This window comes from Lucilia cuprina, chromosome 4 (assembly GCF_022045245.1).
Source record: "Lucilia cuprina isolate Lc7/37 chromosome 4, ASM2204524v1, whole genome shotgun sequence".
Lineage (NCBI taxonomy): Eukaryota > Metazoa > Arthropoda > Insecta > Diptera > Calliphoridae > Lucilia > Lucilia cuprina.
Genome location: NC_060952.1, coordinates 48,998,710 through 49,012,756, shown reverse-complemented (window position 1 = coordinate 49,012,756; position 14,047 = coordinate 48,998,710). Strand labels below are relative to the sequence as shown.

The window sequence follows — 14,047 nt, the reverse complement described above, 5'->3', positions numbered from 1 at the left end:
CGACCCAGAAAGTGATTCTAAGCAGATTGATATACTATTGGATGTAGGATTAATCAATCAGTTACAAACATCAGCACAAACGCATAATTACGTTCCCACTAAAAGGTGTAGTGTATAACAAATTTACATTTTAAACTATTTAATTTACATTTTAAACTATCATTTCGACCTTTCTCAAAGGTTTCTTCTATTTCGAAAGTGTCATATTTGAATTTTAGTTGAACAAGTAAATCCGATCGATTCTCATAGTATTCCCAGCGCATAGTAGGTTTCTGGTAATCATCATCAGCATATAGTGTTAGCTGCATTACTTTGCCATCCATTTGTGTATATGGAGAGAATCTCTCATGTTTAGCACCTTTGTATAATATGGTTTTCTGAAGTTGTGGAAAACGTTCTTCAAAGTCCTTCTCGCCAATATGCATTCGAGTTACCCAGGAGCGTATGGTATCTAAATGTTTTTCTTCAGCTAAAAGGTGATCTGTGGAAATTATATTTTCATCAGAATGTACTGCATGAGTTCGCATTTCTTTCGGTTCTCCCGGCAAAAGATGTTCCCAGTCTTCAATATTTCTTAGATCCCATCGAATGTCTTTAACGCGTAAATATTGTTGTTTGTTAACATAGTATTGTAAGTTATTCCATACACTATCTATTAAAATATAGTTTTTGTTATTAGAATCACAGAAAAGTCCTGTAGATGGCTCAATAAAATGCGCTCTAGGTGGTTCTTCAGTTATCGTTTTTATATTTTTTCTTTGGCTTTATACTCCATGGAGCGTTTTCAATTATTGCCACCCATGCATGCGATCTTCGATAATGAAACTTATCTGCCGCTTTTAATTCAAGCTCCTAGACATAAATTAAAAAATTATTAAGTTTTAATTCAACATAAATATTATATTTAATTAGTTTTTAAGATTATATAGCATACTCATTAGGGTTTGCAAATACCAAAGTATAACCTAGATGATACGGAATCTATTATTTTTTCGCTATCAAGTAAAAAGTTCCCACACATGACGTGATACGCTTTTATAATTTTATACCCTTACCAAAATAAATATTTTACGCAATATTTTTTTTAATTTTGTGACCTTACTTTAAAAACAATATTATTTAGAACACTGTTACGCTAAAAGCATTTTAGAAATTGCATTTGATGCGATAAATTTATGTAAAAAATTTGGTTTTATTAATTATTTTTTATTACTATTGATATTTTCAATAAATGTTTTTGTTTGAGTTTTTTTATGTCAACATATGGAATACAACAATAACAGCTGAATTCATATTAGAATTTTATTACACCGTGCAAAAGTCATTTTCACACATGAAAAATTTTATATGTACAGGAAACTATGGACCAGTAGTATTATCTTATGCTCCTGTAAAAGAACTTTAAAGTTTTTAGGGCATACGATTTCAAAAGATGAAATTCCAAATTTATATAAAACAATTGGTTTTAATATTAATGTCAAATGAAGCTGAGAACCTCTAATTAAAAATAATATGTTTTTTTAATTCAACAGGATTAAAAGAAAAATGGAAATCTTAATGAAAATTTGGGAAAAAAAAGGAGTTTTTGTGTCGAAAATGAGTCCTTTTAAATTTAATTTCTTTTTCGTTTTTTTCTCTAAATGAGTCTTGTAAATAATACAGATAGAATGTACGAATTCCCAGCTTTCATTTAATACAAATACAATACATATACATATTTTAAATATTCGTTTGAAATTAAACGAATATTTAAAATACTTAAAACTTTGAAGTTCTTTTAAAAGGACATAAGAGCGCATTATAAAAATTGGAGTACACAGAATTGCAGGTGTTATACAGGGTGTTATAGGCTCGAACCTTCTTTAAGTCAACAATTAGTTGATTTTTTTTTTGTTATTTTAGGTTAATAACGAAAACTAATTAAATATGTTTTCTTTTAGAATAAAATTTAAAAGAATAATTTTAACGTTTACAAAATTTTAAACTCAATCTAGGCATCAGCTAAATAGATGAATATTTGGCAATATACCAATTGGCCAGCAATATTTTTAGACAATTTGGAAATGCCCGTCTGCAAACAAATGATGGCCAAAATCATTAATGCCATAAACATTCGTTATTCGGATATATTCGGTAGATATAAAATTTATATGTTACATTTTTACATCTGAACTAAATAAACATTTGTTATATCCACTTATTTTTTTAAGCTCGTTTTATCAACAAAAATATAAAATAAAGAAAAAAGAATCAACGAATTTTTTATCTTAATTGTACGCAACACTAATACATAAATGTACACAACACGCGTTGAGGCGGCAACGCGTTTTACGCTTTTCAAACTTATCACGCTTTATAAGCTGCAAGTTACACACCATGCGTCATTTTGATCCTTCTTTTAATGTTTTTTTACACTATTGCTGTTTTAAAAACTAAAATACAATTTTTTATATTTTCCTTTCAATGTTGGTTAAATTTTTTTGATATTAGTATATTTCTATTCTACACAATACAAAATACGACCCTGATCAGATGCCAATGCGTCAAAAGTTGAATGTTACGGAACTTTTCGCGGCAGACGCATTACAAACTACAGTGTGTAACTTATTAAATGCAAATACACTATTTCAACTTTTTTGACAGAAGCCTATTATGAATACAAGCGTAAGTATTTTAATGTACTAAATGAATTAATGTAATTCTTATTTGGTATATACATTCATCACCTTATTCATAAATAAGTAACATTTTATTTTATTAAAGGTTTATAAAACAAAATTTCCATACGAAATATTATTTATTTTATTTATGTTACTTATAACAGGTTAATAAGTATATAACCTTTTATAAAACAAAACATTGTTTATTAATGTATAAGTCATATACTGTTATTATGTATGTATACCGAAATGTATCAAAACTTTAACTTATTTCAAAATACAAGGCATTTCAAATCAGTTTCATCGATTCTTAATAATTTTTGATTTTGGTCATATAAACTAAAGATTTATTTGAAACCATTTATTACCTCAAGCTCAGCTCTCGTGATTTCTTCTTGTATTCGTAGTTCTTTTTCTGATCTTTCACTCAAAAGTTGTGCAATATTTTCATGCAAGCGACTTTCCAAATCTGGCATTTGTCTCAGCCTGTACGTCTGTTCGGCTTTTACGTTGTCTTTTGTATCGTCATCAATTGTAATATCGATTATTTTATGTGGATATTTTACATTGCGTTGATTATTTTCTACCGTGTCTGCACGAGCAACTCCAGATACAACCATTGCTGGAAATCCAGCCCCAATAAGCATACTACAGAGAAGTGTCGCCATTTCAAAGCTATTCCCGCGACGTCGTCTAAGCAAAGTTGACGGTGACATCAGGCTTTTGGGCTAAGAAAAAATATATTATTGAGCTTATTTCCTTTTTTATATCTTTTTAAATAAATATAAAAGTACATATTTAAAGGTATCGAGGTCATTAAAATAAAAAAGTATTAGTTGCTGTAATGTAGATGATTATGTTCGTATAAAATCAGAGCATTCTTTCATTCACAGATCTAGTCAAGATTTTTTATATTGTTTTTTATCTTTCAAACTAAGTTGAAGGAAAAAATCGATAAATAATTTGAAAAGAGACATTTTTCTGCAGGCAGCTCAATGGTATTTGATGTTCCATCAGTACGTAACCATTGTTAGGATGTCTAAATACATGTTAATACATACTAACACATACACTCACATGTACAGATGAACTTGCATATCGCCATGTAAAACGCAAACATCTTTCACTAACTAAATTTTTACTTTTCAGAAAAAAATAAAATAAATGTAAATTTTTTTAAAAACTTCAGTTAAATTGTGTTAAACATTATTTTTAATTCTACTCCCAATTAAGGATTTCATATATGATTCGCCATAAACTTTCAAGTACAAATTACCTCATTGGTAATTTCATAGGTTAAAAGACGTGCTAAGAATTATTAGCTCATGAAGGGTTAATTGCGCTATTGAAGAGGAATATTAAGAATATTGAATAGACAGATGCATTCTGCTGAGACCTATTAAATAGGATGTTATGTGAAGATTCATACGAGGCCACAGCGTTCTTCCGGTCGAATAAGTATGCTCATAAGACCAGAGGTCTTGAGCTAAACTATAACATGTAACAGATATAATGGCCCACAGTGGGACACCACAGAATTGGTCTATGTCCAGAGTAGCTATCCAGCTTTCGACAATTTATCGATTGTGTCCCCGTGCCCATTAACCCAAACGCCTGGCACTCTTGGACAAGTGTTGATGTAGAATATACACCGATCAGGGATTGAATGGCGTCTTGACTATTGGTACAGATTTTGGCATATCCGTTTACTATCTTCCTTCAACAACACTTTAGTTTATTGTTGATCCATCAGTGAAGACATAATTCAAAATAATCAGATTACACTGTACCGGAAATCTTTCGTACTGAACGATTCCGGGATATAATTGACAGTGAAAAGTGTATGTCTGGAAAGAGATCTACAATCATTGTTTGAAATACTTAATCTGCAGTATTCATTGACAGTTGTCTAGCAAGAAGATCTACAGGTATCTAGTTTAGCATATTCAGCAACGCTTTACTAGTTATGAAAAGTGCTGATAATCGCGGAAGAGTTAATGAAATTCTTGCTTACAAAGAAGTTATTGTTTTGATTTAATAATAAAAGTAACCAGCGAAAATGCGAAGCATGGACTTCGATTTGTTAGTCAAATTTATACACATTGCACATGAATATTTTGTTACGCGTCCAATAACAATTTTTACATACAAATTTAGTTTTTTTGTATCAGATTAAAATAAAGTCATTACTAGAGTACTTCTAAGTAAAGCAGACGGTAGGTAGTTTTCATTAAAAAGTTATCAAGTTTTTGATGTGATGTTTATCAATGGACGAAAGAATTGACATGTAAGAAATAAGTTTAAAAAGCTATTACAGTTCTGGAAAATGTTGCCCATTTCTTCTTTATATAATTCTTCATGATTTCAGCGGATTATTGAAGAAATACATAGTTTGACGTAAAAAACAAGTAGGAAAGTAAAGTCGGGCATGGCCGACCATATAATACCCTACACCATGAGTAAATTTTTATAATTTGTATTTTTCATAAAGAAACTTTTATGTTAAATTTTACCTTAATTCCAAAGTATTTAAGCAATTTATTGATAAAAATACAAAATTTTCAAATATGGGCCGATTCTCGTAAATTTGGGAAAAGAATATATTTTTAAATTACAGTTAGTTTTGGTGAGTTTCACTACGATTCAAATGGTTATAAGTCAAATTTAGACGTTTAAGACATTTTTTGAAGGGGGGTTTGTATGGGAGCTAGGGTCAAATAAGGACCGATTATTACGAAATTACTGCAGTGACATTTATACTTATATAAAACTTATATATGCCAATTTTTAGAGAGATAATAGAATATTAGACGTAGTTATGGCATAAAAAGTGCAAATCAGGAGTAACTGTTGTATGTAGTGAAATAATGGACCGATTTCAACCATTTTCAACAGGCTTCGTCTCTGTACCAAAAAACAGGCTTGGTCCAAACTTGATCAAATTATCTTGAAAATTTCGGCCTGTACCTTGCGTACAAGGTTTACATGGCCAGCCAACCGGACAGACATGTCTTAATCGACTCAAAAAATGAGTCTGAATCGATCGGTAGACTCCCATACAAAGTCCTCTTCAAAAAATGTCTTATACGTCTAAATTTGACTTATAAACATTTGAATCGTAGTGAAACTCACCAAAACTAACTGTTATTTAAAAATATATTCTTTTCCCAAATTTACGAGAATCGGCCCATATATATATGTATATGTATATGTTATATATATATTATATATTATATATATATTATAATATATATTATATTATATATATATATATATATATATACATATATATATATATATATATTATATTATATATATATATATATATATATATATATATATATATATATATATATAATATATATATATATATAATATATATATATATATATATAATATATATATATATATATATATATATAATATATATATATATATATATACATATATATATATATATATAATATATGGGAAAATTTTTGACGATTTTTCTATTAAAAAAGATCATGTCGTACATAATTATAAGCCTATTGAAAATGGTGAAGATCGGTCCATTTTCCCAAATAGCCTCCATACAACTTAATCTCCCAATAGTGCTTGTAAACCTTGTATTCAAACTACAAGTCGCAATTTTTGATATAATTCAATAAAATTTGGCACATGATCTATAAACGACTTAAGTATGTATATCTGAGGCAAAGTACAATTCAACTTAAATTATTTATTATGGCAACTAAATAAAATTATATTTTTTTAATTATATGGTCGGCCTTGCCCGACTATAATTTAATACTTGTTAAATACTAGAGGAGTTTATATTGCAATTGGCGTTAAAAAAATTAAATCGGATAAAGAAATTTGAGGTACAATTTTTTGATTCCGACAATATTTAAAAATATTTTTTGGTGATAACATTCGATTTTGCGGTATATTAAATATTCTAAATATGGTAAAGTGATCTAAATAGTTATTTCTTTCCTACAATATTTTTCTTTCCAATAACAAACTAAATTATTTTCCACTACTTTAAATTCAATTCTATTAATTTTTTTCTCAAATACTAGAAATTATTTTTTTTCATGTGAAATCCTCTTCTATATTAAAAAATAAGTGTATTAAAATTATGTTTTTGAGATTTATCAACGAGTTCCAGAATTCATATGTTCCAATGTACTTGTGTAGAACTATGTATTACTGAAGAACTTACTAAAAATAAACTGTTCTTTTAAAACTGGATGTAGAAGTAAATGCGATATCATTATTTTCAAGATTTCTTTTCAGAAATCTGAAATGATTCATGCAATAAATATTGTTTATTATAAAAAAGTAATTATGAAATTAATGCCAGTAGTGAGCGTTAAAGTCATTTTCTGAGGGGTACATTATATGGATGGTAAGGTTAATTATGGACCGATCCTCATAAAATTTAGTTTAGATTTTTGCTCGTAAGAAATATATTCAGACAGGGTTAGAATGTCGGGCTAGAAAGAGCCAAAATATTAATCATTATGCGTTTGGTTCTAAACCCACCTTAAAGTATACCAATCGGCTCAGAATCACTTTCTGTCGATTTCGCCTAGCACCATTTTTAACATACTGACTGGTGTAGGGTATCATATGGTCGGCTATGCCCGACTATATATTCATTCTTGTTTTGAATGGTTATTTAAAATCCTTTTGTTCGGTGATAATCATTAGAATTTTGAAACAAATATTCATTATCCGATTGGGTTAAAACTTATCACTAGTTGTTTTTAGATCCGATAAAATAAAATTAGACTAACCAAACACAATTTTGCTTTTCAAGGGAAAATCATGAAAAATATCAAAAGTTACAGCTCAAATAAGATGGAACTCAATGAAAATTTGTATTTAGTGTAGAAGAAATTTTTCTCTAAAAAAAATAATATAGGGGCTTTTTGGGGAAAAACTTAAAAATGATGCCTTTTTTGACATGTTGCAACAAACTTGTTAAAGGCGCAATATAACTGTTAAGTTGTTTTTGTTTTATTTATAATATTGTCACAAAACTAGAGCTTATTTAAAACAAATTTTACGGCCCCTGTAGGTCGGCTACATTTAAAGAATTTAAAATAGAATTTAAAATAGATAGATAGTTGATTCTTTTTGCCTTCAATATGAGAGAAAATTGTCCGAATAGCAAACAACTGTGTTTAAATTTAAACTAATGAAATGTGACCCATAACAGAATAACGGTACTCCAAAAGTCGTGTATATTATAGAAAATTGAACTATTATAGTTGAAAATAAGGTCTCCACGTCTTTTAAAGTTAAACGTTAATTGTAGGTATATTAAAAAGTGAGACATTTTTCATGGACTCAGAAACATAGAAACTTAATTATCTGTTGTGCCAATGTGATAAAATTATATAAATCAATTGGGATTACATTTTTTTGCACTTTTTTGCATACCCCATACACATTAAAAAATACTTAAAAAACAGTAAAAAACAGTACAGAAAAAAATATATTTATTGTTTATAAGCAAAAAGTACAAAATATTTCAACTAATGTTGAATAATAATGAAAACAAATTACGAATGTGTAGTAGAAACAGTTTAATTGGCTATTGTCATTCAGAGCCCGAATTAAGTAATTCAACTTATCGTGGAAACATGGTGATTGTAAAGTACCAAAAATAAAAAAAATTTTACAAATGAATTTAGAATGCCTATTTTGCCTGGTTTTACATTTTTTTCAGAAATCATCCTGAAAGGTTGACAAGTACTTTACTAATACATATGTTTAAACGTTTTCAGAATTAAAACGCAAATATTTCCACGTTAGAATAACACTGTGCACTGATCCCAATTCCAACATCGATCACCAACATGTTAGCTTTTTAGTTAACGATATGTATTTGTGTAATACGTTACATATATTGTGTGTATTTGTATTCATGTTGATTTGTTTCTTTGCACTGGTAATATGTAGATGATTGTTGTGCTTTTTTATAACAGCTGGTTTTTTCTTCGTGAATATGTTTATGTGATTCTTTCTTTTAGATTCTTTACTTTTTTATACATTGGCAACACAATACAAAAGCAATCACTATCAAAAACAAACGAAAACAAAAAAACAAACTAGAAGAGTTTAAGACAAAAGAAATTTCAATTCGATGGATAGAAAAAATTAACAAAAAGAAGAAATTTTGTTTCATAAAATATTATCTACATACCGATATTTTTATCTTGTTTATATATGTTTATTAGACCGACTCGCTTTATATGAAGAACAAATTTGCGAATTTATTAAACAGTCCATAACAAATTCGAAAATTGTCATACATAGGGTAGGGTCATTTATGAACCGATCATTAAACACTTTGGTAGAAAAATTTAGCCTGATATAAAAATCGATCATGTTATATATCATTGCCACATTTTTAAGTGATGAACGTTAACCCTCCGTCATGCACATGTTCCGATAGTCACATACGTAGCGCATGTATCTGGCGAGATACACTATGTATTTCAGTACATTTATATGAAAAATATGCCATTTTAGTAACAATATTACGATATCTAACAATATTTGTAGAGGGTACCTGGAGACTCAAACCCCTAACCAAATTAGAAATATATTAAAATCACAGTAAAATATCTGGCCAGATACATGCGCATGACGAAGGGTTAAAGTCATTTTCTCAAGTGAACCTTATATGGGGGTAAAAGTCATTTAATTTAGGGAAAAGGGGTTATTATAAACCTAATAAAATTTGGTAGAATGGTTTTTAATACATACCCTAAATCTTTTTATGTATGTGAAATTGAATTGACCATTGTTTTTTGAAGTCTGAAATTATGGTGGATTATAATTTTCTTATTGTAAGAAAATTTTTACATTTTACTTTAAAAAACGATAAATTTTCTGGCTGAGATATTTTTAAGTACTCCATTAGAGAATTTAGTTTGCTAGTTGAAGCGCAAAATGGAGGTGTTTTAAACTTGAGCAAGAAAGAAAAGTGTAAAAAGCTGATGCAAAAAAAATTCATTGAATTTTTACTACAATAATCATTAAAATATTTGATTCAATGATTAGTATAAATTTATAGGAACTTCACAATATATATTTTTGTTTTAAATTAAAGTTTTCAATAATTTTCATTAAATTTTTAATTGTCTTCTTTTTTTATAAAACATTAATTGTTTTGATAACAAACAGTGACCTTTTCTGTTGTTTTTTTAATTTTCCCGAATATATTATTATAGCAAAAGGAAAGAAACAATAAAAAAAAAACAAGTAAGAAATTATAGTCGATCGGGCCGACCACAACTGTTACAAAAAGTAAAATGTGATTATGAACTTAAAAGCCCTATTCGGCTGACGGACGGAGTTGGATATAGGACCAATATAATTGTGCGATACAAACATCAGCACAAATCCAATATACCCTCCCCACTAAATTACACAAGGCAATTAAGCCAACAGACATCTACACATACAAATCGAAACACATACATGTACATCTTTTTTCCAATTTACAGTGTTGTTGTTGCTTATTTATCAAAGCATGAACATTTTTTTTATGAAATTGTTAGAGGTTGCATCTATAATTTTGTTGATTTAAAATAGCGTTCTGCTCGAAAGCATGTCTAACAGAATTATTAAAGATTCGCATCTCGTCGATATCTGGGATCCTCTAAAAACTGATTTCAACATACAGATGCACATGGCTGAATCGACTTCGCTATCTATAAAAATCCAGAATATATATACTTTATTATTAAAATTACAAACGAAATGACAAACTTACATATATATACCCTTCCCACGAAGAAGAGAAGGGTATGTAGGTGAAATTGACCAAAAAATAATTTTACTCTCCCTTTGCAAATACATATTTGCTGGCAAAGTAAATAACAGTTCTATTATTTTAGCGAACCATCGCAAAAATTTTTTATAAAGACTTTAATACAACTATTTTCTAGCTTTTTTAAGTAGATAACTTTTGGAGCAAATAATTAAAAATTTTTAATTTAAAGGTGGTTGGGATCTAATGTGTTAATATAGTACCTTTTAACAAAGATAAAAATTAGTTATTTCTCCGAGTCGATCTAATGTATCTAAGGTATTCATCTGCATTCATTTAGACTTACATATATACATAAGTATGTATGTAGATGTGCATGATTTGCATTTTTTGTTGTTTTATTTTTTTTTTAGTAATATCTCGGATACATACATACAAACGTACCAAAATATGAACTTTAAGAATGAGTATTCAAGTTCTGTACCCTTATAACAAAACATAGATACATACGTACATATGTATGTATGTATGTATGTATGTATGTATGTATGTATGTATGTATGTATGAGTATGATGTAATGGAAATATATCTGTAGGGTGTTTATATTCTATATAGAAAATAGTTATGTATACGAATACATTTTTTGTTATTGTTGTTATTAATATTTTTTAGGCTTCCATCAGTATATTTTTTATGTTAGAATTTATATAGTTTACTTTTTTTTGTTTTTTTTTATTTAAGTTTTTGTTTCTGTTTGGTTCTTTCGTTTCAAACATCTTTGTCCTTGTGAACATCAAAGTAATTCCTTTGAACCTTTGTCCAGATTCATTTTTTAGTATTTTTTTCGGAAGTTCGGTTATTAACTTTTGAAATGAAACCTACTCAAACTCTTACAATACAAAACCAAAATGTATTTAAGATATTTGTTAATTTCTAAATAAAAAACTATTGTCTTAAATTTTAAGTAGAAATAAGGACATGACAAATTTAAAATTTTTCTATTGAGATTAATGTCAAAGAATTTACGATTTTAAAAAGTGGATTAAAATACAAATAATTATAATTAATATTCCATTTAAGAAATTTATGGAGTGCTGCTCCAGAAAGTATTACCGAAACTACTGGATAACTTAATTGGGAAGACGCGTGAGCTCTGAAGATTGGAAATACATCAGTATATATGTTACAAAGGAAATAAAATCTAATACATATGTTTATGTTAAATATTCCTTTCCTTAATTACTTATCAAAAGAGGATGGTCTACTTTTAAAGAGAGAGAGAGATGAAAAACATATATTCAAAGTAATAAAGTTATAATATGAAACTTTTACAAAAATGTAAATCATGAAACAAAAATTGATCGTTTGTTAAAGCAATAACTATATCAAAACAATTTTTTGCAGGCACTTCTCTTAAACGAGGTGTATTATTGTACTAAATATGAGAAAAATTAATATGTAATAAATTCTTTTTAAATTTGATCTTAGTACAATTTATAGAAAAAAAGTTCCTTTTATTTTATCTGAACGGATCTCAAAAAATCCCCTAATTTTGAGCTTATTACAGGAAAACTAATTGTTTTATTTTAAAATTACGGTGGACTTAAAATAGATTTTATTTCATAAGGCCCTCATAACCAGTGTTGCCAGATTGCCGATTCTGAGGCTTTATTTTGCCTTTTATTTTATCATATAGCCTTAAAATAATTGTTTCAGTTTCTGACTCGTTCTAGCCGTTTGTCATTTTAACATTAAAAATGATAAACACTAAATTATTTAGATTTAGTGAGTCTTAATTACGAAATTTTGAGCTAATTATGGGAAAAATAATCTTTGTTCTAGTGGGTTGGATAATCTTATTGAAATAATTGTCAAAATAGTCCTTATTTTTAGCTTATACACAAAATTATTTAAAAAATAGATCATGAGGGAACTGAGTTTCATCTCAAAAAATTTTTTGATTTTCACACAAAACGAAAATATATTCTAACAAATAATTGAAATAATTTTAATTTTCAGTAAATATTTTTACTGATCCAATAAATGTTTTTGTTTGACTTTTAATTTTTTGTCAGCATTTGAAATACAACATTAAAACAAGTTTTGGAATATACTTAAATGAATTGATATAATTTTTATTTGGTTTATAACATTTACTGTATAAGTGTTTCAGTTCTCACCTCCGGTAGGTTAGTGGTTAGTGTTCTAGTCTAGTAGACCGGAGGTCGTGGGTTCGATTCCCACCTGATTCCCACTGGTTAAGGAGCGCACAACAGGCCCGATAGAGGCCTAGGTGTATTTCTTCGGATTTGATGTATATATGTACATCCTTCTTCCAAACAAACTAATTAACTAAATTATTTGAATATTGAATATTTCGTCAGTCCGTTTACACTACAGGAATTTGTTTTAATAGAGTTAATTCATTATCGAACATACACAGAAAAAAATAAAATTCAAAATCAAACCAAAAATTTATAAAGCCAAGTACTTTTTATACCCTTCACCATCGTGAGAAGGGTATATATAAGTTTGTTATTCCGTTTGTAATTTCTATAATATAATTTTCCGACCCCATAAAGTATATATATTCTGGATCCTTATAGATAGCGGAATTGATTAATCTTTGTCCACCTGTCTGTCTGTCCGTCTGTGTGTTTGTTGAAATCAGTTTTAGAGGACCCCAGATATCGGCGAGATCTGAATCTTCAATAATTCTGTTAGACATGCTTTCGAGAAGATCGTTATTTAAAATCAGTCCAATCGGTCCATAAATAACGATTATATGAGTAAAAATCCGAGACCACCTCTGAAAATTTCATAAAAAACAGCACTAGTGTGTTTTTATTGGCTAGAAACATGAAATAATGTATGTGGAGTCGCTAATGGTACTTTTTCGTTTTTCAAAAGGTACTTTTTGAATTTTCGGAACTATTGAACCAAGATATATAAAATTAAGTATATAGAGTCTGAATTAGATGAGAATTTCAAAAAGTACTTTTGCAATATTCTATAATATTGAACCAAGGGACATGAAATTTAGTAGGTTTTTTAAAAGGTACTTTTTGAGTTTTCTATAATAATGAACTTAGAAACATAAAATTAATTATGTAGAGCCCGGATTAGATCAGAACACATAAAAGGGAACTTTTTGTTACTTTTTCGTTCTACAAAAGGTACTTTTTGAATTTTCTATAATATTGAAATTAGAAACATGAAATTAATTATGTAGAGGATTAAGTGGGAACCCATAAAAAGGGGCTTCTTGGTACTTTTTCGTTCATACTTGTTTTTTACTAAAATGGGACCACAAAATTCATAAAATCATGTATTCAAATTCGTAAATTCTTTATTGAAAAAATTTCAGAATTTTTCTGATTAAAGTTACATACTATTTACGAAAAAACATTAATAAATATTCGTAATAATTCCAAACAATTACTTTACTAAAACAATAACACATGTTATTTGTATTTGTACTTAAATTCAAGCAAATTTTTTGTTTGAAACATATAAATAATTTATTGTATTTTGGCAATAATAATACATAAAATTTCTTATTGAATATATAACAATTTTGTTAAAAATATATATTGAATTAAAAGAAATACT

The 14,047-nt window shown here is 28.1% G+C and overlaps 1 protein-coding gene across 1 annotated transcript in view; it reads right to left on the bottom strand.

Moving 5' to 3' along the window:
* The window catches only part of LOC111679124 (coiled-coil domain-containing protein lobo), a 776,294-nt gene that overhangs the window by 192,444 nt on the left and 569,803 nt on the right, over positions 1 to 14,047 (bottom strand). Inside the window, 3 exon segments of the mRNA XM_046949218.1 lie at positions 149 to 735; positions 737 to 852; positions 3,029 to 3,388. Coding sequence (XP_046805174.1) covers positions 149 to 735; positions 737 to 852; positions 3,029 to 3,388 — 1,063 coding nt within the window.